The sequence below is a fragment of the Propithecus coquereli genome, unplaced genomic scaffold (genome assembly GCF_000956105.1).
Source record: "Propithecus coquereli isolate 6110/MARCELLA unplaced genomic scaffold, Pcoq_1.0 Scaffold567, whole genome shotgun sequence".
Taxonomy (NCBI): domain Eukaryota; kingdom Metazoa; phylum Chordata; class Mammalia; order Primates; family Indriidae; genus Propithecus; species Propithecus coquereli.
In genome coordinates this window covers 655,844-681,958 of record NW_012151585.1, presented here as the reverse complement: position 1 = coordinate 681,958, position 26,115 = coordinate 655,844, and the positions used below count along the sequence as shown (strand labels likewise).

The 26,115-nt window shown below is 40.4% G+C and overlaps 1 protein-coding gene and 1 pseudogene across 5 annotated transcripts in view; one reads left to right on the top strand and one right to left on the bottom strand.

The window, feature by feature from the left end:
* Positions 1–6,405: 6,405 nt before the first annotated feature.
* On the bottom strand, positions 6,406–10,434 carry LOC105821310 (annotated as a pseudogene). The gene is made up of 2 exons (XR_001138056.1): positions 7,946–10,434; positions 6,406–6,797 (listed from the first exon to the last, which is right to left on the bottom strand). The product of XR_001138056.1 is annotated as an uncharacterized LOC105821310 (transcript).
* Positions 10,435–10,735: 301 nt separating this feature from the next.
* Positions 10,736–26,115, top strand: part of MORC2 (MORC family CW-type zinc finger 2) — a 39,703-nt gene continuing 24,323 nt past the window's right edge. For 2 of the 4 annotated variants that reach the window (XM_012658004.1, XM_012658003.1), the window contains exons 1-3: positions 10,736–11,903; positions 19,145–19,198; positions 21,076–21,110. In XM_012658004.1, the coding sequence (XP_012513458.1) occupies positions 11,836–11,903; positions 19,145–19,198; positions 21,076–21,110 (157 nt within the window). In that variant the 5' untranslated portion in view covers positions 10,736–11,835. Of the gene's footprint in view, positions 11,904–18,647; positions 18,673–19,144; positions 19,199–21,075; positions 21,111–25,084; positions 25,114–26,115 lie in introns of those variants that run through there. The other 2 variants (XM_012658006.1, XM_012658005.1) reach the window with 2 other exon arrangements.

Here is a 26,115-nt window from a genome sequence, read left to right as displayed (position 1 = left end):
AACTGAGTAATGGATGATGAATATATTTTAATATCCACTAATATAAAGGTATTTTTAATTGTTTAACAAAACAGGCTCAGTGTTAAGTAACTTGCCAAGGTCAAACAGTAGGCACTTAATTTTTAGCATTCTTTATTTTTTAAATAAGGTTTAAAAGTAATGTGGGCAGTGTAAAATATTCAAATACAGAAATGTATAGAGTTGAAAGTCTCATGTAATCTACACTGTTCAAAGAAAGTCACTAATAGACTTTTCTATGCATTTATAAACATAAGCACACATTTTTAAATGAGTTCACATTATACACTCTTCTGTGAATACCTGTTTCACTTAATTTATCATGGCCATTTTTCCATGTCCATACACAATAAATGTACTTTATTCATTTTAATATTTAGATTTTCTTATATGGCAGAACCATATCTTATTTAACCCATCCTTTACTGATGGACACTTAGGTTTTCCTCTGTTTTTTTCTACCATGCAAATTTTACGCTTCTGTAATACCTTAAATCTTCTCTCAGTTCCTGTCTCATTTTGTCTCCCACTTTGGAAAATAATTTCAGTGTGGCCATGACCTCTAGTTTAATAAATACTTGGATCTGTCAAGTTTCAATGTTGGTAGGTACTACCTTAGTCAGGACTCAATTTCAAGTAATAGAAACCCAACTCAAAGTAACTTAAGCAAAAAACAGTATTTATTGGTTCACATAACTGAAAAGTCCAGGGGATATACTAGCTTCAGGCACGGTTGGATCCAGGGGCACAAATGTCATCAGGATTCAAGTCTCTCTATATTTTGGCTCTGCTTTCCTCTGCACTGGCTTCATTCTTTGACTGGTTCATTCAATATGGTAGGCCCTGTTGGTTTGAGTTTTTCATTCTACAAAGCTAAAGCACCTCAATAAAGAGAGCTTCTCCTCCTCCACAGTTTAGTAAAACTCCTAGGGTTGAGTATCACTGGACCAACTTGAATCACACAACCATTCCTGAACCAATCACTATGGTCAAGGAGATGGGATTTACTGATTGATGAGGTCCGAATTACATGAAGCCCAAGGTTGGGTCAGACTCTTCAAACCATATGGACTAAAAATAGGAAGAGGTGGTCCCAAAAAATATCAGGAAGTTCTTAACAATGAGATGGAATAGATGCCGGGCAATCAAAAACAACTGATGTCCAGGATAAGATGAGACACGGAAAAAGCTTAACTTCTGCTCTTGAAGTTGAATGGTACCAGCTGGCGTTGTTTCTTCCTTGGTAATAAATGTATTCTTAAGGAAAAAAAAAACACACCATGAGGGATAAGTTTGTCCCGTTCGCAGGAAGCCTGCAGTCCATTTGAATGGAGTAACAATCACGTCCAATAGCATACTTTGGATATCACAGAGTTTCAACACAAGCAAACTCGGCGGTCATGAGTCTGAGAGCCCAACCATCCACTGATGTGAAGCAAGACAACTTGCCTCTCACTGGCAAAAAATTCTGTAAGGTTATTGGAGTCAGTGGTAAATTTTAAGTTCAACAGAAAACTTTTCTTGTGTTCCTTTAAGTCTTTTGCCAAGTTGAACAGGTACATTTCTATGAGTACTGATGACTCAGACTCATCTCTGTATTAACTGCAGAAGAGAGAAATGGACACTGCTTTTGATCTGCTGTACTCCTTCCACATAGGATAGGTGAGGTCCCAGGTGATGAAAATGATCAAACAGTAGGCAAGCATAGGAGCTTATCCTATATTTAAAATCTTTAAAAAGCTGCTGGTCAAGGAGTGTACAGCCTGGTCACTCCTGTTGTGAACATTATGTCCTGGTGGGGTGAGGTGTGGGTTGCTTCTATTCAAAAATCCTTGGTGGAATTAGGCACAAGATAGGCTAAAATCGGCTACAGTCTTCTGAAGGTCAGTCTGATTGCAGCAACATGTCAGAAAAGGCAGGCAAGAGCTGAGTCAGGTAAATAAACACACAAGGTACCTTCAGTGAGGCCAGATATACCAATAGCCAGGATATGATTTGGAAGAACAGGCAGATTAATAATGGAGCTCTGTAAATTAGTTTTACCCTGGGTCCTCCAGGGTTAATCCATAGGGCTTGGTCTGGATATAATTTTCCAATCTGAAAGGGCCAGTGAGGTACATCAGCTTTCATTTTTCTGCTCATCTGCCCGAAAACTTTCAGCTCAGGAGGCGGCCATATTCTCAATCCAGACTTGAGGTTCTGTTTAGGAGTCTATGCTACATTTGGGAGCCACAGGGGTTGGCAGAGCCATGTTTGTCAAAGTTGGCCCTACTTTCTTTGGTAATCAAGTGTTCACCTTCTGTAATTCAGCCCATCTCTGAGAAACATCTTACAAACAAGTCAAGGCCTCACATTGGTTAAATGGTGCTGCTGACAGATTTAGATGAGATTTGAGGCATGGAGATAGTAGGCAAACTCCTAGGTTTGTTTTAGGCTTTCTGTTTTTCCAATCGCCAAGTCTTATATGCAGTGTACATTAAAGACTCTTGAGCAGATGATCATCCTCATCATCTTAAACTCATCTAAGGAGGCAATGACTGGCAGTGTAGATCAATGACTTTTCCTGTAAAGTACAGGAAAAAACAGAGGAAAAAAAAAGAGCCAACAATTTGAAGGTAGAAGATTGAGCTTGAAGGTAATTTCTTCTTTTACATACAACAGTTGTATATACAAGCAGGCTAATCATCATCCACATTTATTTTTATTTGTAGAGGGTGAGCAGTCTAGAGAAACCAGACTTAGGCCTTGTTTGATGACATGTAGAATCAATCACATAATTACTATTAGTCAGTCTAGAGGATAAGAGACAAGGATATAAAGAAACCATTCCCAATGTTTAACCAGTGCATTCATTAGAGTAGCTCAGGATAGCTGGCCCTTAAAAATTGACTGTCACATAAAGGAATGAGATTTTCTCATGACACAAATTGAAATCTCCTTGTTCAACATGGTCTGAGAATTTATGAATTGAATCCTTCCTGCAGAAACAGGTTGTCTTAATGCCTGAGAGTATCTCATGGCAAGGAATGAAGTCAGCCACTCTGAATCAGTGTAAAACGACAGTATTGAGACAGACGTAATTCCATTTTAACATCCACAAGGACAGAGGCTGTTCAGTCTATTAGTAAAATCTTTAGCTGCAGTCTTTGTAGGTTTTTTTTCAAGTCAGTCAATGTTTCCAGCATAAATGTAGGCAATAAGCTATTTGAAATGCCAGAGCAGGTAAGCAATCATGGCCTGGCCAAAGAGCCTGCCTCCAACTATCCCTACCACCTACAGTTGATGGCATCAGACATCAAAAGACTCATCTTAAAAGAACATCTCTTACTGGCTAGAAGAAATTTTCCAATGGTTACACTTTTAATCACATTTATGAGATGGGATGTTCCAAGATTGTCTCTTAAGGATCAACTGTTACATGTAGTTAGAGCTGAGCAGTTATAATACTGGTAAATAGACAGATATGCCAGTGAAGGAGGAATTGTTTGGGATTTTTTTCTTTAAGGTTATGAGCTCATTTATCTTGGAAATGATAGAAAAACCGAAAAACAAAACAAAAAAAACCCTCAAGCAGCAGTGTAACTGCCACTGGTTGAGTAATACAGTGACTTGTAGTTTGAAAAGATGAGTGATGAACAGGTACCGAGACCCTTTAGGAAAAGCTGGCAGCATGTGAGTTCTGCTTTCATAGTTAATGGCTATCTCTTGCACACGACGTAGAGTACCGTGGCTGATGAGAGCTCAAATGTACAGGTTGGTCTAATATAGCTTCAATGAGTCATGATCTTCAACACCAGCTTGCTGGCAATTCAGGTATCCACGGACAGTCAGGACTTCAAAATCATGTTCTTCAAGTACCACTAGAACATCTTGTTTGCAAAAGAAGTTGATTAAGGGAGTTTGTCAGTGTAGGGTGCACAGAACTAATCTCTGGCTATATCCGATTCCAATCACTGGAAGTCCATCTCGGTTGGAGGGCTGTTAATCTAGGTTCACTTGACACCACTTTCAGCCCATGTGACTATTTTGGGGGGGCAAAGACATGCCCATCTTGCACTTTTCTAAGTTTGCACACAGTATTCCTAACAATATTCAGCATGTGACTGAACATGGATTGTGTTGAGTGGAGATAACAGAGATCAGAATGCCATCTAGGTCAAACATATTGCTGTCTAGGGCAGTGGTTTTCAAACTGTGTTCTGAAGAGTTCTAGGTGTTGCAACGAAGTCCCCTTAGGTGTCATCATGGCAGTAAAGGAAGATGCTGTGGCAGGCTTCAGGCCCCTATGCCTGCTTCACTGCTTCATCCAGAGTAGCTTCACTCTTACTCTGGGCTTCCACATAATTCTCATTCAAAGGGCTTCATGGCCATAAAGCCTTTGGAAAACCATTGATCTAAGAATAAGTTGTTCACAAAATGCTGAAATACAAAAAATAGGTCACAGAAACCAGAAACTGTGTGAGCAAAGCCTGTGGTAAGCCAAGAAGGTGTTTTCCTATTCATTCTTTCCCTGATGTGGGCCACATTACAGGTTGATGAAGTTAAAGCTCAAGTATGTTATATATTCTGCTTGTCTGCAGTTGGGCTTAAAAGTGACTATTAGAGAACAAGGCTAATAATTTTAAGTTGCAATAGCACTGGGTTGTTTTGCATACATCTGCAAAATGCATCCATTTCTTTGTAAATATTACTCCAAGAAGTTCATGGCTAGATGACTTCTCTTCGAGTATTGGTAGGATCTCAGTGGGCCACAACTCAAAGTCTAAGACAGTATTTCCTTCTCACCCCTCCTCCCCCTTTTCTCTATTCTCCTCCTCCCTTCCTTTTGCAATCTCCTTACCCACTTGAGATGCAATGCCCTTAAACTAAGTTTATGGTACATTTCTAGGAACAGAGAAGTATATTGCTAATTGTCATGGAACTCACCCAATTTTAGGGCAGAATTAAGCTTCCCCCATTCCCCTCCCACGTATCCCCACAAATCTTCTAGAGATTCCCTTGACAGAAAATAAAGGTAATGGTCAAGAGGCAGGACTCTCAGATGGTAGAGACATACTAATTCAAGCAGTTAATGACAAAGTATGAGAAAAGGGGTTACAAGGATGCTCTGTTTATTATGAGGTCTCCAGGGCAACCTGTTGGCAATCAGGAAGCACTGGCTATACCGCTCTGATACACTTTCTGAATCCCATTAAAAGGAATGATGCAAAAAATAGCAGTGTGTTTGATTAAACTTAGCGGACACACTGGGTTAAAAAGCTAAATAGGGCTTTTTGCTGCAAGTCTTCTGAGATCCTTTAATACACTACACTGAATTATAGACTGGGGGAAGGGACACATATCTTACAGTATTTTACTACCTTATTAGACAACAGAAGCTCTCTATATATGACACATATACATATGTATATATACACAGTACTGCTGTAAAAAATGGATGGCTCATTTTGTGTAAATATTAGTTTGAGGACAGAGAACCTTAAACTCTTAGTGTCCAGAAATATCAATGAGACTTAGAAAAAGAACAAGGATCCCTAGTTAATTAGGCCATCCATCTTTGGGAAGACCATGAAAACAGACAAAAGATCTAAAAGTAGCTTTGTGTTTCATGTTGGGCATCCCTGTCAGAGTATGTGCATTTTTGACTGGACAATCTACCACGTGGAGATAGTATGCTCCTAAATCTTAGGAATATTGCCATGGGATATGGGTCTAGGTAGAGTTATCACATAATTACACTTATGACATCCTGTGTGACTGGGGCACCTGATTGGGAAATTGGAAATTTTCCTGGGGTTCCCTATCTCCAGCCATTTTTAACACTGTAGGTAAAGTGGAAGCTAAGTCAATTCCAAGGAAAGCAATGGACTGGGAGTCAGAAGGCCTGGCCTCTACCACTTCGTAGCTGTGACACCTTGGAAAACTGCTTATTAACCTTTTGAATTTCCATTCCCTCATTTGCAAAAAGTGATAATTAAGAGATAAATGTATGTAAAGGTGCTTTCAAACTGTAAAGTGCTATATAAACAGAGGGGATTACTGTAAAGGTTCTACCTGATGTATCAAGAGGCCTTTTCTGACATCTGATTGGAGCCTTGTGAGATCCTGCTAGGTAAAGGGATTCCTTGGTAGAATTTCTTACATTTGTGTAAAAAAGTCCTGGTTCCTGAGTAATCCCAAAGATGATGCTATGAGGAGTTCACTGTTCCTTTGTTTTGATCCCAATGGGTCAGATTATCTGCTTTCTCATTCAGTAGGTTACTGTAGATTTGAAGTTGAAAAAGAACAGGGTCCAGTGACCTTGATGGGATCCTAGATAGTTCACGAACTTCAATTATTTGCAATTGTGGGGTACCGGCCCAATGCTGTTCTCAAAGAGATGTTGCCTTTCTTCAGACAGCATTAATAACTAAAAATCCCCTGGTCCAAATTTATTGTGTGTCTCTGAAGGCTTTAATTGAAGAAATGAAATGCAGACTCATAGAACAAACTAGGCCTTTGTTGTGATAAAGTAGCTTCAGCTGTTTGGCTCGAGGACTCTGACTTCACTACAAAGGGCTGTGCTGGGTAGGACAGGAGTGGAGGTAAAGGCCACATAATAATGGCTGAATGTCTTTTGGGTCACCAGTGGTCCACTGGAATGGTATCTTCTTCAGTAGTAAGGTGGCAGGAATCACCATGGGCAAAAATCCAGGTACCAGATCTGTAGGCTGATGCAATAGCACAAGGAAGGTAGTCAGAAGGTCCAGGTGAACACTCAGCAATCAGGAGGCACAGGACTAGAAGGGGCAGGGACAAAACAGGTGAGATAACAAATGCATGGAATTACAAAACACATGACTGTAACACTGGGGTGGGCCTGCTGTCAGCATATCAGCTGCCTGATGGATACTAATTCTTGACAAACTTGGCTTCCACACTGATGAGTGATAAATGAAAACAAAAAGCGAACAACCCTCACCTCCCAAAGAAAAACACAAAAGCCTTATTATCAGCGATTGTTAATCAGAACACAAAGAGCTCTCTGGCAAAGACTGTCTCCCAACTGTTGAGAACAAACTATCTCAGGAAAGCAACAAAGAGTAACTATCCCAAGCCTCATACCTTGGGGGAGTAATCTGATTATATTTAGGCTGCTAGACATTAGGTGGTTTGGAGAGGAAGTGGCTCCAAAAGTGGCACAAAAAGAATTGAGATTTTAAGTTTATATACCAACAATAGCAAAGGAGATACTGCCTTTCTTCCTTTTCCAATGTGGTCCTCAAATTGTCTCCTTTTAAAAGCAGCCCTTAACTTTCACTTTAACAAGATCCCATCTTGAGTAGGAGAGATTAAGGCCTTGCATCCTTCTGTAGGTAATACCCCATTCAACATACAGGTTCTCTTTATGTCTGAGGGCTCCCTAGATCTTTAAAATTTAGAATCAAAAAATAATAAAACAAAATAAAAGAAGAAACATAGCCCGTATCTAGTGACTTTTCTTCTAATTAAGACTAATTTTAGTTATCACACAGCAATTACGCAAACACTTACTGAGTGCTTATTCTGAGATAGCCTGCCCTCTATACTCCTCCTTTCTAATAAATGCTTCATCATAGGTGGTGGTATGTGTGGGCAAAGATGCATTAAACAAGGCCCTTGCTTTCAAGGAGTTTGCTATCTGCAAAAAGAGCAAATGCAGGTAAATATTTTACAAGATGTTGTACACCAGGATAAAGATATATGTCATAAAACTTAAAGAAGTTCATTTCTGCCTAAAGTTGGGAAACTCACAGAAAAGAGAGCATCTGAGTTGAATATTGAGGAAATAGCAGAGTTTTCACAGGTGAACAACCAGAGGAGCGCATTTATACTAGAGTACAGGAGAGAGTATGAACGAAAGTGTGGAGGTGGCAAAAAATAATGCATTTTGGAAAATGACAAGTACCGTAATTCACTTTGGATGGAGCATCCTCAGTTTGCACTGAGGGTCTAGACAAAAACTCAGGTCTTCTAATTCCCAGTAACAGCGCTGGTGGCAGTGCTTGCTCAGTCGTTGCCTCTCTTCTCACAGCAAGGTCAACAGTCCCAAAATTGAAAAATAAAAAATAATCTACCTTCAGTGTTCTTCTTGTCACATCCTGACAAGCTCTTTCAGGTTCCAGGTCTAGTTCTTGAAAACTCGGAAATGTGGAGTCCATAGCTGCGGCTACAATGAAAGACATCTGCTCGAACTATTGCAGAACACTGTAGTGAAACTTTTTCAACTTCCAGTCCTGGACATCTTGTTTTAACAAAGAATTTCAAGCTCTGAGTTCCAGTTGTCTTTTGCCTCTTTTCTTCTGAGGAAAGCATCTTATCACTACAGTCTTAAGATTCTTTTGAGGTACATCCAGATTTACTTATAAAAGAGCTAAAAGACCAACACATTTTTCTCCAAAACAGTCATTTCTCTGGAAGTGAGATTATTTGTCTCTGCTCTTTAGGTAAAGGGCATAGTCCATTGATTTTTTTCAGACATTTGAATGAAATAGTAAAATTGGCTAACATCTAATCAGACAAAATACACTTAAAATGTGTTTGTGTTCACTTGCTTAGAGCTGTACCACTTGGTAAGCACCACTCCACAAAATGAAAATGTTTGAAATCCAACTGTTCAAACATTTTTAGTGCTTGCTGGATAATGGCCTGGAATTTGATAAAAGCGGCTGACAATTAACAAAGAAACAAAACCTGGCATTTTGGCCATCTTAGTATCACAATTGCAAGCAATTAGAATACAAGGCAGGCTGGGAAAAACTTAAGCTTTGAACCACTTCCAAATCTACTGATTTTGAGGTTCTGCAGGAGATCTAACAAAACTCTCCAGAGAATGTTAACCTTCAGTTAATAAAAAAGCCCCAAACATCTTCAGGAATTCCATGCCTGGTTCAGTCTGTTCCAGTGAGCCCACTTGCTAAAAATCCACACACCATTAATTAGCTGGGCTTGGCAGCATCATTTAAAAATAAGCCTGTTCACTACCAACCACACAGACTAGGCATAAAAAGTAGGAGCAAGTAATGGATGGCAACCATGGTTGTGGAAAATGGTCAAAGAGTCAAAAATGTAGCCAGGCACCATACAAGCAGCACAAAACAAAGAGTTGCTGGACCAAAGATTAAATAAGCTTCTTGATACTAGAGAACACATCCACGCCTAATTGTAGCTGCTTTATATTGGGTGCCATTGTACCATATGCATCAGCCACCCTTCAGGCACCCCATGGTGAAAGAAAGAATTCAAAATAGAAGCCAAGCAGGGGAGTGTGGTTACCCCGAATATCCATTATGCATAGAAACAGCTCACATATCCCAGGGACTCAAACAGGGGCTTCAAATTGGTTGTGAAGGGTCCCAAATGACATCTAGGCCTCAGTTTCCTCCCTGCGGCATAAAAGAATCATGGTTCTTAACTCTTCTGCGTCACATCCCCCACTGAAAACTTGCTAGCGATGGATCATCATTCCCCTAAAATAACCATTCCCACAAATTTCCGCATACAATTTCAGGGAGTTTGGGAAGCTCCAACTCCAATCCAAGGTTTCCAGGTTCAAAATGCAAGGATTAGACAATTGCTAAATTGTCTTACAACTCAAAAAAACATCACAAACAATAATCATCCTTTACATACACCAACGCTTTGTAGTTTACAAAGCGCTTTCAATTCCACACACATTGACAGGCAGAGGAAACTGAGGCGCAGACAAATTACAGAGTGACTTGCCTAAGGTCACTCGGCCAGCTGGTGGCTAGGCCCGGAGGCAAACTCAGGTCTTCCGACTCCGGAGCTCTTCTCCCCACCCCGGAGCTGCCGCCAGAGCTCCCGCCCCTCACTAAGGCGGCATGAGGAGGAAAAGGCAAAGTAGAAAGCCCACCACCAACCATCCTCCGGCCCCCTCCTGCCCCCCCAACTGGGTCCGTGCAGGCCCGGAAGGGTGGCGCCAGGCCTCCAGACCGGCCCCGGCCACCCCCGCCTCCCCGGCCGCGCCAAAACCCGCTGCCGCCGCCGCCTCCCCCGGAGCGGGGCGGAGCAGCTGCCCCCCGCCACCGACCACGCGGACGACTCCTCGTCGAATCGCAAACGCATAGGCCGCCGCCCGAGTTCTGCGTACGAGAAGAAAGACGCGGCGCGAGCGCCAACGGCCACCGGGCGCGCGCCGCGGCGGCCGGGCCTGCGCCCCAAGAGCTGGATGCCAGAGCAGGAGAAAGAGCCGCCAACCGATCGCTCGATCGACCGCGCGCCCACTCCTTCGCCCTACCAGACCGGGGAGGGGGGGAGGGCGCGCCAGGGCTTCTTCGAGTTAGGGGCCTGACTCCCCGGCAACGAGACAAGATGGCTCCTCCGGTCCGCGCCGCAGCTACCGTCCCGACTGCGTCGCTCGGCCCGCCCCCGGTACTGTTTCTTTAAATGGCGGAGAGGGTCAGGAAAGCAGGAAGACAGGCGCGCGCTCTCACGTGACAGGGGCGGGACCGGCCAACCAAGATCCGGTCACGTGGGGGTACGCAGCCCGCCAATCAGGAGGCGGTGCATCAGGGCGGGGGCGGGAGGAGCTGCAGCTTTGTGATTGGCGGAATGCTCCGCGGAGGCCTCAGGGGCTTGGGGCGTCGGGGAGTGCGCGAGGTGGCCTGGGCGGTGTGCACCAGCGGAGACAAAGCAGTGGCTATGGTGGCTGTGGCTGCTGTGGCGGCGGCGGCGGCAAAGCATCGTTAAACACCGAGTTTCGCGGAGCTGAGTCCTGACATCATCTCATTCAGCGCGCGCGCGCGCGCGCGCGCGGGCGGCAGCGGCGGCGGCGGCGGCGGCAGCACATGGTTCTGAGAGCGCGCTGCGGTTGTGGGGTTCCAATTCCTCGGGGAGGGACAAAGGCAGCTGTGAGCTCCGGCCAACGCCCGGTTGGGTGGCGCGCTCGCCGCTGCCCTCGTTCGGGTCCTTGAAAACTGGGATTAACTTCTCTCCGCGAGGAGGAGGCCACGGGACCGAGGCCCGGGAACGGCCTGAGAGGCTAAGGCCGCTGTCTGAGGGAAGTGGGGGAGGGGCGCGGGCCGCCTGAAGTAATTTGGGCGGGTCAATTGTGAGGCGTTTCAGGGGCCAGTGTGAGGTAATTTGCCCCACCACCCTGAGGAAATTGGGGCGGGACGGCGAGCTGGGTTTGGTCGGGCTTTGAAAAAAATCGTCAGCGCCTGGGAGTTTTTTCATTTGGGAAGTGGTGAAGCCGGAACCAGCGCCATATGCACTCCACGGACACATTGATCGCCGATTTAGGGTCTATTTAAGGAAGCTCGCAGCACTGGTGGTGAAGATAGGGGTGCCTGTTCCGTTTTCTGACAGAAGTGGGTAAATTTCCGGATTGGTAAGTTTCCGGATTGGTAAATTTCCAGAAGAGGAAATTTGGAGGAATAAAAAAGTCTCGGAGAAAATGAAGATGGAGGAGTAATAAACTGCCGACTCAAGGACCCTCTGCTCCAAGACCATCCACATTCGACTCAGATTTTCCGGATTGAGCTATCGCAACTTAACGCTAAAAGCTCCTTAGGACTGCAGGTTTATGAGACCAGTGAAATATTTCCAAAATATTACGTCATAGTCATTGAGAAGAAAAAAAAAGAAGAAATCGATTGTAATTTTAAACATCTCTTTAAATAATATTTTGGATAGATACTAGGTAACCTTGGTTAACTGCCACTAAGGAGCACAGACTTATTAAACCTTTACTGGAAAGAATTCTGGAAAAACTATTCCATTATAAGGTTATATTTCCCAGTTAGTGGGTAAAAGACTGGAGACCTCCTTGCAGTTATGGCTTTCACAAATTACAGCAGTCTGAATCGAGCTCAGCTAACCTTTGAATATCTGCACACAAATTCGTAAGTATCCTATAGGTGCCACCGAGGTCACCAATAACTCATTCCTTGATAATAATACGGACACCCTTTCCCCAGAAAATTTTGCTTTTTTACTTTTTGGGATCTATCACTGGAGTGAAATGCATCACTGGATGTCATGAGCTCTGTATTGAAGAACTGAGATCAGTGAAATAGTTGTTGCTAATCCAGAAGAATCTGATTTTCATTTATTGGATCAAAATTTTCTGAATGCAAACTTCAGTTATTTGAAGTCAATATATTGAGTTGTTTCATTAGGAATCTAGCAAGTTCTCTATTGGATCACCAGAAGTTGGACTATTTTAGTATCAACTGTTTCTCCTTTCTAGTGAGGACAGCCCAAACATTTGGGTTTATAACAAGTGTTTACTTTCTAACAAGGCAAAAAAAGAATGAAGACATTTAAATGACAACTTGTGAGAAGAAATTTTTTTTTTTTCCCGGCAAACAGTTGGCTTTATCTTCCTGGGAAATTGCTCCCTATAGCCCATGTAGTTTGTATATACTAAGTAGGAAATGGCAATTTGTTTAAACCCTTGATTTAGATAGTCTTTCCCCCAAATTTCCGCAGAAACATATGGTGTTCATGGTTCTTAAATTCATGAAGAGATTACCATCATTCCAGTTTGGTCTGGAATGTTTCATGGTTAATCGTTATGCCCACTCTCTTTGGAAGTTATCTAGTGGGGTCAAAACTACTTTAGTGTTTTAATACATTCACCTGTTACTTTTGAGATGAAGGTAAGTATTCTGTGATTTTAGTACCTGGAGAGGTGATGAGCAGCTAGATGAATAGTCCAGAGTTATTTGAAGAACTAGAGAGTGGTTGTCTGGTTGAGAGAGTTGGGAGTGTAGACTTCAGCTGTCCAGTAATAGCAGTGCAATGATTTTTAGCCTTTTATAGAAAAGAGAACATGTTATTTGTGATTCCTAATGTCTTTAACTTTTTGCTGTTTTCCTGTCAAGGAAATACAATTTTTCTGAGTAGTGAAGTAAATTGCCAAATAATCAGAGCCTCGTTTTATTTTGTTTTGTTTAGGAAGCTTATTATTGAACTACAGAATTTTAGAGAAGGTACTGTAGAGATCATGTAAGTGAATTCTCACACACTCATGATGAACCTGAAACCCAGTTAGATGAGGTTACTGATGTAAGGTTACTCAGCTAGTTGATGGGACAGTCTTGGGGAAAATCTTTAGTGTCCTTCTTTGTATTTGAATTGCCATGTTAAGAACAGCAGTTGAAGGCCACTTCAGTGTTCACGTTCGATAAATAGTTATCTCAGTTCTGAGTTTTGGAATGACAGTGCCAATCTGGAATTATGGATTTTATGATAATCTTAGAAGACTATGAACTGGACTTCAGAATCTGAGATCTTGTTCCAGCTTCACCAAAGGCTTTATGTGATCATAAAATAGTAGTAAAAGTTAATTGCTTCATGCCTGTCACTGTTGTAAACATTGTCTAAGGTAATCTACAGCAACTCTATGGGGTAAGGATTATTCCTATTTTTCGTATGAGGAAACTGAGGCTCACAGAGATTAAGTTACGTGTTAACAGTTATGTAGCTGCTAAGTAACAGGATTAAGGTGCCAAGACAAAAAGATTTATCTGACCCCAGTGGTTAGTGCTTTTAACCATTAGGCAGTGCTGACTCCAGTCAGTTTTATTTTCAAGGGCTTATTTGTCTGTAAAGCAAAGGGTTTACTTCCCGCTTTAAAGTGTTCAATTTTATCTCAGTCTCTAATTTGAAGATTCTGGGATATTTCTCCCTCCTTTTTTTTTTTCTTTTGCTGTTTTATAGCTTATTAATGATAGTTATGTAGACAGTGTCAAGGAAAAGAAGCAAACTTCAGTTAATTCACTTATTGAAGTTGGAGAATTTTCTGTGACTTTGACTTACCCATGTTGAACTGGAGCCACCTGCTTGCATGAACGTTTGAGGTTTGGAGTATCATTTTGGAAGCTCTGGGATTTCTTATCTGGATTACAACTTTGACCTTTCAAGTTCTACTCTTCAGTGTGTCTAGTCTTACCAGAAGAAAGTATGAACCCTAGAACACCAAGATAAGTTTTTTGCTTGTAACCAATTTCAAGAGATTTCTTTATTGTGGTGACCTGATTAGAAGTTCATTTTTAGAGGAAACAAATTTTTAAATTCTCACATGATGTAACTTGTAACATACAGTGATGGAAAATGAGCCATCTCTGTGTTACATGGTTCAGTAAGTCACCTTCAGAGAAGGCAGGATTTGTCTTATAGTACCTTCTCCTTTGTTTTGTTAAAATTTTAAAACACAAGACCATTGTAGAGTGTCTGATAGCTATGATACTGCCATATTTTGAGTTATGAAAGAAATGGCCCTTGTTTACTTCTCATTTAATACAGACTTACAAGCAGAGCCCAGACTAGAAGTTTGGAAATCAGTGTGGTGAAGGGAAAAGACTGTGCTTGGGAGCCAGCCAAACCTATGTTTGACTGTTTCCTGGCTGTAGCCTTGGGCAGGTCAGCCTCTTGATCCTCAAGTTTCTTCATCTGTAAAATGGGGCTAATCTGACAGCGTTTATGAGAATTACATAAAATAATGTTTATGAAGTTCTTAGCTCATACGTGATATACAGTAAACATGTAGGTGGTGATTGTTCTCTTTGCAGTACTAGTTTATGTAAATCAAAAGTTCATCAGTGTGTGGCAACTTGATGTTTGGTGCTAGCGGTTAGGCGGATAAATTGTTAGTTGTGGAACATCTGTTGGAGACAGTGAACATCTGTTCTGAACTACTTTTGTATGTGGTTTGTGGTAACTGTTGATGGTTATCCTCTTGGTTATATCAACGGTGAGGCTTAAAACAGGCCTAGGAAATTCGCATGGTAACCTGACAGTCCTAAGCCAATTTCTTTTAATGCTGGTTGTTGCTAGTATGAGATGATAAAAATTAGGGTTTTTAAATAAAAGGAGTTTTATGCTGTTAATTCTCTTTGCTGATGGGTTTTGTGACTGGTATTCCAGATGCAGTAGTGGTAGTGATGTTCCTTTAGCCTAAGATGCGTATCTTAAGTCACTTCGTTAGCAGTAAACTGCTAAATGGTCTGATAGAGCAGGATGCTTAAGTATGAGATGCTTACTGTTTATGCCTATTCTTTTCGGCATCTTTAATTACTTACTGTCTTGGCCATATGATATTTTTGGGTTGTTTTAATCTGTATGTGAAGTGAATGTAGAGGAACCTGTCAACTCAGAGACCTGTAAGACTTTTAAGCCTGTTGAAATGTAGGTTCACACACTAAATATATTAAATCCATTTGAATATAAATAGTTGCTCCAGAATTTCTCAGCTTTATTTTCTAGCAATTAAGGTAGTTAACTATTGTCAGTATATCCAGGAATTCAACAGAAGCTATCACTATGTGATGGGCTTGTGGATAATCTATTGATTTCAATCAGGCTGAATATAAATAGGAAGACCATTTTCCTTACATAACAAGCTAATTTACATGTGAATTTGTTGTTAGAAATGCTGAGCTGAAAAACTATTTCTGCTGTGGCACAGTGGAATAAAAGCCACAAACAGTTGAAAGTGAACAGGTTTATTAAAAATCTTTGTCGTTGGCCGGGTGCGGTGGCTCACACCTGTAATGCTAATATATACTCTGGGAGGCCGAGGTGGGAGGAACACCTGAGCTCAGGAGATCAAGACCAGCCTGAGCAAGAGTGAGATCCATCTCTATTAAAAATAGAAATAATTAGCTGGGAACTACTAAAAATAGAAAAAATAGCCAGGCATGGTGGTGCTCACCTGTAGTCCCAGCTACTAGGGAGGCTGAGGCAAGTGGATTGCTTGAACCCAGGAGTTTGTGGTTGCTGTGAGCTAGACTGATGCCATGACACTCTAGCTCAGACAACAGAGCAAGACTCTGTCTCAAAAAATAAATAAATAAATAAAAAACCCTTGTCTTTTCCCATATGGTTTATCTTTCTTGGATCACATGCGGAAGATTTTTAGGTCTTTGAAGAAAAAAATTTCTTTTGATTTTTATCCATTCTGTCTCAAATGCTAGCTAGAAATGAGTGCACTTCTTGGAATATTATTTGGGAAAAAAGAGAACTTATACAATTGGTATGTTTTTGATTCTTATGATTTTAAGAAGTATTTATAACCCTGACTTTAGTATCTGGAAGATCCATCAATCAATTGGAGGTCTGGAGAAGATTCTGAATACTGTCTCTGACCTTAGCAACAGTTGTCACAGAAGGCTCCTATTATGATGTGTACTGCCATCACAAAAGTAGCCATTAACTACATTTTAAAGTTATCTGTTAGCTTATCTGAAATATAATATGTATGTGTGGAACAGCATTGATACTGTGTGGAACAACAAAGACCATTTGGAATTTTTTTTTTAGATTCTAAATGTACCAGACACATTTCTAAACATTGTGTAGAAAGCAATGAAAACTTAGCCAGAGGTGCTCTGTGCTTGTCCTTTTGAGATCTGCTTATTGGCTGCTTATGTCTCATTTTCATGTGAAGCAATCAGAAATATGTATTGCTGAGAAGCAGATGCTATTTCTGTTTTTGGTTTCCTTGTACAAGAAAAAAGCAAAGGGCATCAGAATTAGTTTTCCAGATTACTCAGATTCACTATTCTCACTACCAAAGCCCAGAAACTTTATTCTTTTACTTATTCTTTAACTTATTTATTTTAGTGCATTCTGATTTAAGTTACAGTCTCATTCTTACAGTTGTGCTCTTGTCTTTTCCCCCAGGAGCTGTATGTCTGATTTTCCTTGATTTACATTAAAGTACAAATTCATGTTGAAATGAGAAGTATTGCAATAAAATTAGTTATTTTATATTTCTATATAACAGTCCTCCAAGTTAAAAAAAATTTTAGAGTATTGAAAACTCATTCACTTTGTAAGTTTCTAAGTCACCTGTAAGTCAGGAAAATGACTGGTTGAAAGCTTGAGAACAAATGTCAGATTTGCTTTTAACCTACATTACCTTCAACAGGTCACCTTATTTTTCCAGTTTATTTCCCCCTATTTCTTTACTGGAGTAATTTACAGAATACATTTTTGTTTATTCAATTGATAATTTGAAGAATTTAAAGTGGTAATCCTGGAGACTTAAATATTTTATTAATTAAAGATATGGCTATTTTATGTAGGTCGTTTTCCTTTAGAAATTTGACTCTTCTATGTAAAATAATTAATTGGATTTTAGCCAGAAGAATTTGAGTTCAGTTTCTTGATGAATTGATGATAAAATTTTTTTGTTACAATATATTTATTGGTTGTATATAAGTATGCTTTTGGATTAGCAACAGATACATTCACTGATCTTATGGGGAAAAGTTCTTCGTACAATTCCAAGAACTGGTAGTTTTATTTAATTCAAAATTTGCATTTGTAAAAATTTGATGAGTTACTTGAGGAGGAAATACCAGTGTTCCTGGACAGTTCGGTTATGAGTATTTATTTTATAAACAAATCTTTCACAATTTGTTTAAAACAATATGGTAAGTGATCAGAGATCCTGGATGCTGGTTATTTAATATTGATACATTTCATTTAAAAATTTTCAGTTTGGTTATTGGTTGAAGTTTTTATGCAAAAAAGCAGGAATAAATTGGGTATTTTTGAAAAATTGATGGTAATGTCTTATGTGGGTTAATGATTTTGTATTTTCTCTACTTAAAAGTCAAGCTGGCTGGGCGTGGTGGCTCACACCAATAATCCTAGCACTTGTAGGCTGAGATGGGAGGATCACTTGAGGTCAGGGGTTCAAGACCAGTCTGAGCAAGAGACAAAAATAGAAAAAGTTAGCTGGGTGTGGTGACTTGCACCTGTAGTCCCAGCTACTCAGGAGGCTGAGGCAGGAGGATCCCTTGAGCCCAGAAATTTGAGGTTGCTGTGAGCTATGATCATGCCACTGCACTCCAGCCTGGGCAACAGAGTGAGACCCTGTCTCAAAAAAAAATAAAAAGTCAAGCTGGTTTTTTTTGGTAGTTCTATGGGGACACATCTGACTTTTATATTTAATGTGGACTGTTAATGGAAAATACAGAGTGTAAATTGAGCATGCTCAATGGATAACTTGTTAGCATTTTGCTTTACCAATACCTGTGTGTGATCTATCAGTGAAAAAAGGAAACTCAAACACTTGTGCAATTTATTTATTTATTTATTTTTTTGAGACAGAGTCTCACTGTGTTGCCCCGGCTAGAGTGCTGTGGCGTCATCCTAGCTCACAGCAGCCTCAAACTCCTGGGCTCAAGCGATCCTCCTGCCTCAGCCTCCCGAGTAGCTGGGACTACAGGCATGCGCCACCATGCCCGGCTAATTTTTTCTATATATTTTTAGTTGTTCAGTTAATTTCTTTCTCTTCTTTCTTTTAGTAGAGACGGGATCTCGCTCTTGCTCAGGCTGATTTCGAACTCCTGAGCTAGGATTACAGGCGTGAGCCACCGCGCCGGCCCTGTTGTGCAATTTATAAGCAAAAATAGTCCATTCCAAAGAGGGAGAGAAAGGAGAGAATAACCCACTTCTTGACTTTCTCACATTTTGCCTAAAAACAGAAATTTCCTCTACATTAAACAGAGGACTCCAAGACTGTCTTGAACAATTCCTTCTGGGAGGACAAGAGCTTGGTGTGGTTTCCTAGGGCCTGTGTTAAAGTTAATCCATTTGAGGAAGTGAGCCATTGATGGTCATCTCCTCTGGGAGGCTGCTCAAAATTTCAGTTGGGTAAATACACGGTTACCATATTATTCAAAACTTCATAAAGATGGTATTTATTTATGAGATGTATCCTACAGTTATTCCTCCGAGATGTGCAGAAACTGACCACTGGTTAAGGCAATGAAGAATAAAATACAGGCATTTTTATAGGCAGAATATGAATTTGTGAAAAACACTGCTTTTAACAGTCAGTATATATAGGAATCTTAATGCTTCAGGATGGGCTTCTCAACTCAAAATAGGAAGAATAAACATTTCTGAATAGATGACAAGACTTGGTAAAGATTAACACTTGAGGGGAATTAGTGAACTCTAGAAAGACTAAAGATGTGGAGAAGTTTAAATTTCAGTAGCAGAAATCAACAATACAAATGGTGATTTTAGATTTTTTTCTAAAAACTTCTAAATTCTTTGTGACTTTATTAGGAATCATACTTAAATTCATAATTCTTTTGCTGACTCTTATTTATCATTTCAGAACCACTCATGAATTCTTATTTGGTGCTCTTGCTGAACTGGTTGATAATGCAAGGTATGTTGTCTTCAGGCACACATTCTGTGCTTGGAGTGGAAACATTTTCGGTAGTGGTGACCTTTGCTCTGTGAAGACTCGAGAGGAAGACATTTCTGTAGCAGCTGCAACTCCTCAGAGGCCTCTTACTGAAAAAGTATTTTTGATAGCACATTAGTTGATACTTCCACTTTGTTACTTGATTGACTGAAATTCATTCATTGCTCTTTGTGTTCTAGCCGAAAAATAGTGAATTTACCACCTCCAAAACCACTTCCCTTGTGTATTAGAGCAAGGTAATTGCAGGGAATTAATACAGAAACTTAGGAATCAAATTAATGGGACAGATAAGCTCTGATTTAACTTGTGCTACCAGGACAGTATACTGTTTAATATCTTTAAAACTATGCCAGAGTTCTGTGTCTTCTCAAAATGTTTATTTTATTGTCAGATGACTCCAAATGATCAAAATGTCTTCCATTTTTAAAATTTGTTTTTTACAATACATCAATACATTCAAATAAGTGTCTTCCATTGTCAGCAGCTATGTTTGGAAGAAATCACTTGTCAGCACGATCTTATACTGAGTTCTTTATGATGGAATCATATAAATGTTACTGTGTAAGACTGAACAGAAGTTTGGGTTGGTTCCAAGACAAAGATCAAAGTCCAAATCAAGATTCCGTTTATAATTATATTATGAAAATATTGTCCCAGTCTTATTCCTGAATGCAAACATAAAATTCAGACCCATCGTTTATTGACCAGGTGTTGATAACTAATGAAGGAAGAAGAGGGTAGGAGTTGACATAGAAGTTTTTCTAACTAGATCCCCAGTTAATGAGCTTGTTGATAATTTCTTATATTTACCCATCTCTATACAATAAACCTATTCTGTTATTACATTTGTTGTTGCTCTTAACTGGACTGCTCATGGGAGTATGCTAGTTGAGTTGTTTAACTGGAAAACTCCCATTTTATTTCAATCCTGGTTGCCTCATAATTTTTCTGTTCAATTAAAATATATTGTAGCTTAATGGAAACTGTGTGAATTTGCCACTTATTAACTTAGACCAGGTATATGGTGGCAGACTGCTTTTTTATGTATCATACAGTGAACTAGAGATTCCTGGGAGTATATATTCCTACTCATGCATACATTTTGCCAGTCTCTCATATTTGAAAATGTTTTTGTATCTTTGAGAATAGGTACATGTACAACTGTGTGGATTTTGAGAAGTTTTTTGCATTTAAAGCCAGTGAAACGGTTTCATTTTCCTTGCCTGCAATTGGCAGAATTGGACTAAGTTAATTCCAAGCCTTTATAGAAATCTTCATTGATGACTGAATCTGTATGATTTCAGCCAATGGCTGGAGTCTAATGGGGGACCCCAACTTCCTTTCAAGGTTAGGGAGGATAACAGTGTAAATACCACAAGACTTGGTTTTCACAGGTTTTGTGGCAGATTAATATTATTTTCCTTTTTTCTTAAACTCTTAGCGTGAAGGAAAAAATGCACAAGTTACTGGAACTTTTTTTATGATTGCAGTCAAATGAGTGAGAGAAACAAATATTTGAGTCATTTCTTTGTGTGTAAAGGGAAATATTCTTGTTTATCCTATAGATATTTTCACCATGAAATCAGCATTGAAAAAAAGTATCCACGTCCTAAGTGTCATGTGATTATCTTAATTTGGGGCTTCAGAAATGTTTTACAGATATATAAGGAAAATTGTGTTGCCAAGTGTAAAAGTACAGCTTTAATGTATGTAGAATTTCTGTGTAGTTTCCTGAAAACAGACTCAATACTATGCATTTCACTCAAAATAATATGCATTTAGATAGTTGATATCTCATATTCTCATTTGGATCTTGATTTTTTCTTTTAATTTTACAGAGATGCTGATGCCACCAGAATAGATATTTATGCAGGTAACTCAGACTTTAGTCCTTTCTTCTAACGCCTAGTTAATATTAATATTTTTATTAGTGTGTCTAAGAAAAAATGAGTGGTTTCTGGAGCCTGCGGAGATAGCACTGTTACTCTAGGTCATAGGTAGAAACAGGGTGGCCCTAGTTAGGTATAGTTGGCCCTTGTCAGGCATAGAAACCAAGTATATTGGTTTTGAGAAACTAACATGGGATATCCAGATAGCCACAGGAGATTTATTAGAGTGACAGAGTAAAGTCGTAGGGAGTCAAGTGAGCAAGTACTGGTCATTTTACTGGTTGGAGTTAGCAGGTGAACCAGGCTTGTGGTTTCTACAGCCCAGGAGAGAGTTTGTTTGAGGCCATATTTCTCCCTCTGCGTCCTTGGTGATTACCAGTCCCAACTTGGAGAGTTGCTTGTGTCAGTTGGAGAAAACAGCTGGTAACTGGGTCGGCTCAGGTTTACGGAGATGTTCTCAGACAGAGATGTCAGATGGGAAAGAAAGCCACTGGCTTGGAATTTAAACCTGTCAACGGCCTTTGATTGGCTCCTGTTTTATAGTAAGATTTTTTTTTTTAGAGTGGGTGCAACAGTAGTTATTATTGGCCTTTTATTTATTTTTTTAATAGTTTACTTTCTGCCTTGTATTAGAACCTTTTTTGGTCATTTGAATACCAAAAATTTGGAAGACAGCTTTTAAATGCAATTTAGCTAGTGTGCTATGTTTTTCTGACATAGCATTTGATAAAAGGGAAGAAGTACACAACTAAATAGTAATTCTCAGAACCTCCAATGTCATATAATTATGAAGAGTCTCTACCAGATATGATGAATTTCTCATGCCTCATGTACTTTGGAGCAAAGAGAATCTTCAGAGCAGCTAAAACTCAGCTATGCTGCTTCAATTCTGAAAGCCGTCTGTTCAGAAGGCTCTGCCAAAGTGGTGAAAACAAGGCTTCTTTTATTTTTAGAAAAAAGTAACAGGAAAAAGGGTGCGCAGCAGAAGAATGTTAGAAGATGGTTACTGAACCGCCAGGCCAGATGGAGGTGCCTTTCCAAGCCACAGCATGCATCTTATACCTGAGTGGGCTTTCGTGAGGAATGGTAACAGCTACCTCTAAAAGAAACTGTGGCTGTTTTAATCATTGTACAGATGATAAAGCAGAGAATGGGCTTCTACTCCGAGTGATGTTGAAGGGACATAATAGCCTAGTGTATTTAGAAGAAGTTTTTGAGAAAGGTCATTTCTGCTCTCTGCTATCACCTTTGGCAGTTTCATCAAGGAAATTTAGTTTTTAACACTCAGAATGCAGCAGAACACTTGGATTTCAATTCAAATGAAAAAGACCCAGTGTGCCTTTATTCTGTGCTCATTGCTACTTTTGTTGTGCTTTGGGAAAAATCTAGAGAGGATGAGATGGGGTCTTTGCTTTAAGAACTTAGTCTCTAATTGGAGAGACAATTAGTACACTGTAGATAATTAAAGAACAATAACTAGATCTTGAGGGAATAGTCAAGACAGTTAAGGATTAAATGGTGTGATAGAAGCTCTAAGCACCATAGCATTTTGGAAAAAGACTTGTGCTCTAAGTACTTTGAGATTGGAAGTCTTGGCTGAGGCACCTTTAGCCTCACACTTTTCTACTTTAGGGCCTTATTAACGCTTTTAGCAGGAAGAATAAAAGTAATGGAATCAGTAATAATAATATTATAAAGTTATTGTTTTAGTACCTGGAGGAAGGCATTTTCTTTATCTCCAATTCTGAAACTAGATTGATACTGAACTTGGAAATCTTGCTAAACATCAGATGTAGTTTGAAGTTGCCACAAAGTCACATTTTGAAGACTGTTTAAACCCAAGAAGGGTGAGAAGAAGCCAGCTTCTCAAAGTGTAGGGGTGTTTACCCAGAGCATTCTATTAGTTGGGGCTGGACCATAATCTGCCTGTCAAAAGTAGAATGTGTTTTTATTGACATTCTTGACTTCCTGCGTTAGGTAGTGCTACCTCCTCAAAGAAAGTTCCTTTTTGATGCCAGGGGAGTGGCTAATAAATGGAAAATTAGAGCAAATGAAATGAAAATTAATACTGCTCAAACAGATTGCAGAATATGCTGAGGAACTTGGATGTCATTTTATTACAGCAGCCTCTGCTAAGGACACCATTATTTTATCGCCTCTGATATCACCTCTGACTTTTTAATTATAGCTCCATTTGAGAGCTCTTCTCCTGCTGCTTTCTTTTTTTCTGTTCTCAGTGGGAGATGGATGAGGGATATCAGGCTTGGACAAGGCAGACTTGGCCATGTTGGGAGATTTGTACCTTTCAGACTGGTTCTAACACTCTTACATAGCTGTTACCAGGATCTGAAGCACACCTGCAAAGAAAGCAGTTTGGCTTTGTCTTCCCTTCTTGCTTCCAGATGTGTGATGGGAGGGGGAACACATAACTTTCAGCTGCTTAGGCTCTCTGTCCAGAATTCCCCCTCCTTCATGCCAGTTCTTTCCTTGGAGGCTTCAGGTATCACTCAGTTCATTGATTAAAGTAAATATCAGGTGTTAGGGATGAATCTCTGCGGTGGAATGTCTGGGGAGATAGTTTGGAGCAAGGAAGCCTTCTAGTTCTTGCTTTGTCTATCTCAGTACTTCTCAAAGGCTGGTTCACCCAAAGGCAGTGTAGTATCACCTGGGAGCTTGTTAGAAATGTAAATTCTCAAGCCCCACCTCAGACCTACACAATCATACTATCCAGGGTGGAGCCCAGTATCTATCTATATTTTTTTTTTTTTTTTTTTTGAGACAGTTGCCCTGGCTAGAGTGAGTGCAGTGGCGTTAGCCTAGCTCACGGCAACCTCAAACTCCTGGGCTCAAGTGATACTCCTGCCTCAGCCTCCCGAGTAGCTGGGACTACAGGCATGTGCCACCATGCCCGGCTAATTTTTTCTATATATTTTTAGTTATCCAGATAATTTCTTTCTTTTTTTTTTTTTTTTTTTTTTTTTTTTAGTAGAGATGGGGTCTCTCTCTTGCTCAGGCTGGTCTCGACCTCCTGAGCTCAAACAGTCCGCCTGCCTCGGCCTCCCAGAGTGGTAGGATTACAGGCGTGAGCCACCGCACCTGGCCTCTATCTGTATTTTTACAAGCTCTTTGGGTAATTCTTAATGCACAATACATTTGCTCCAGCCGACTTTTCTTGGCCTCCTTCGGGTTAAACCCACCTGATCTTTTACTCCTTACTTCATCTGTTGCAGAGAGTAGAATCCATTAGACTGTAAGCTCCATGAAGACATGATCACATCTGCATTGTTCACTGCTCTTGTCCTCATAGTAGAGTCAGGCACACAAGAGGTGCTCAGTAAATATTAAAATAGTTATTGAATAAACAAGCGATTGGCATAGGGATTGTAACCAGGTAAAGACACCATACCGTGTCTGTTTACAAAGTTGAAGAAGTACTGCTGTATTGAGTCTTTCTTGGCCCTGAGGCAGTATTGCATGCAACCATGGATCTGGACACTAGTAGATATTTATAGGCTATTGGCCACTGTGTGACCAGGAGGATCCTCCCAGTGTAGGTCTTGTACCCTTGTAAACTACATGAAAAAGCTTTGAAATGAAGTCCTTGAGCCAGAGAGGGACCCAGACCCATTGTTAAGTGATGATTGTGTGTTAAAACAGCCTGGGAGTTCTAACACAAGGGCTAGAAGGTAACTTTCTAGGTAGTGTTCAAAGAATGCCGGTAATCTTTGGGGACTTGTGAGATGTGCTTGGCTTGAATCAGTTTCTAGATCCCAAAGCAGAGTCTTCATGAAAATCTTATGGCTGTAATGTACAGTAAATGGCTCTTGGCTAGATTTAGAACACAGAGTTTAGGATGCTCTATACCTGACCCAGTTTGAGTCTCCATATGACGTTTTGCTTCCTCCAGATGGAAACTTCGAAACCTTTTTGCACTTTTCTTATACTCGTTCTTGCTTGCCGTATCTCATTTGGATTCCCCAGACTCTGGTAAGAGGCACTACCATAAAGAGAAATTTTCTAGCTACCAGGAAGAAATTTTCTATCTTCCAAAAACTTTCTTGAACTTTCAAGAAATTTGGCCGGGCGCGGTGGCTCACGCCTGTAATCCTAGCACTCTGGGAGGCCAAGGCGGGCGGATTGTTTGAGCTCGGGAGTTCGAGACCAGCCTGAGCAAGAGCGAGACCCCGTCTCTACCAAAAATAGAAAGAAATTAATTGGACAGATAAAAATATATAGAAAAAATTAGCCGGGTATGGTGGCGCATGCCTGTAGTCCCAGCTACTTGGGAGGCTGAGGCAGTAGGATTGCTTGAGCCCAGGAGTTTGAGGTTGCTGTGAGCTAGGCTGACGCCACGGCACTCACTCTAGCCAGGGCAACAAAGTGAGACTCTGTCTCAAAAAAAAAAAAAGAAGTGGTAGTAATTAACGTTCAGTTTCCCGAACACTGAATGATGCTTGAAAATCTGTATGGTTTACAGCCCTGCTGAAATAGCATTTTAGATTACATTAACTGGTCTATTTAAAGAGGGCAGTTATGACTCACTTGAATTTTTAGCTTGAGGGGAGGACAAAGAACATTTTAAACTGAGATTTGTCAGCTTAGATAGTTGTAGAAAGTTAGTGAACTGCCACTTGGGGGAGATTTAGAAAATCCTCAGTTAGGGATCAGGCTCTAAAGCAGCCTTAGGCTTGTCACTATAGTACTTCACACAGCTCTCCTTTGTTTTAGAAGTACTACCTTTGTTCCTTGCCAAGCAGCATCTATACTGGGAGGTTGGTGTTCCTTCCTTGGCTTGTGTGGGTCCCCTGCCTACACCTGTGCCTCACATCCTTCTCTTTGTGTCTGCATTTCCCTGATTCTAAGGCTAGTTTCTCCTTTGGTCACTTAGTCCTCCTTGGGACAAATGGCACCTTGGAGACTAGTATAGCCCCCTTCCCTATTTGGGAATTGCTTCTCCATTGTCCATGACATGCTTGGACCCGGACTGTT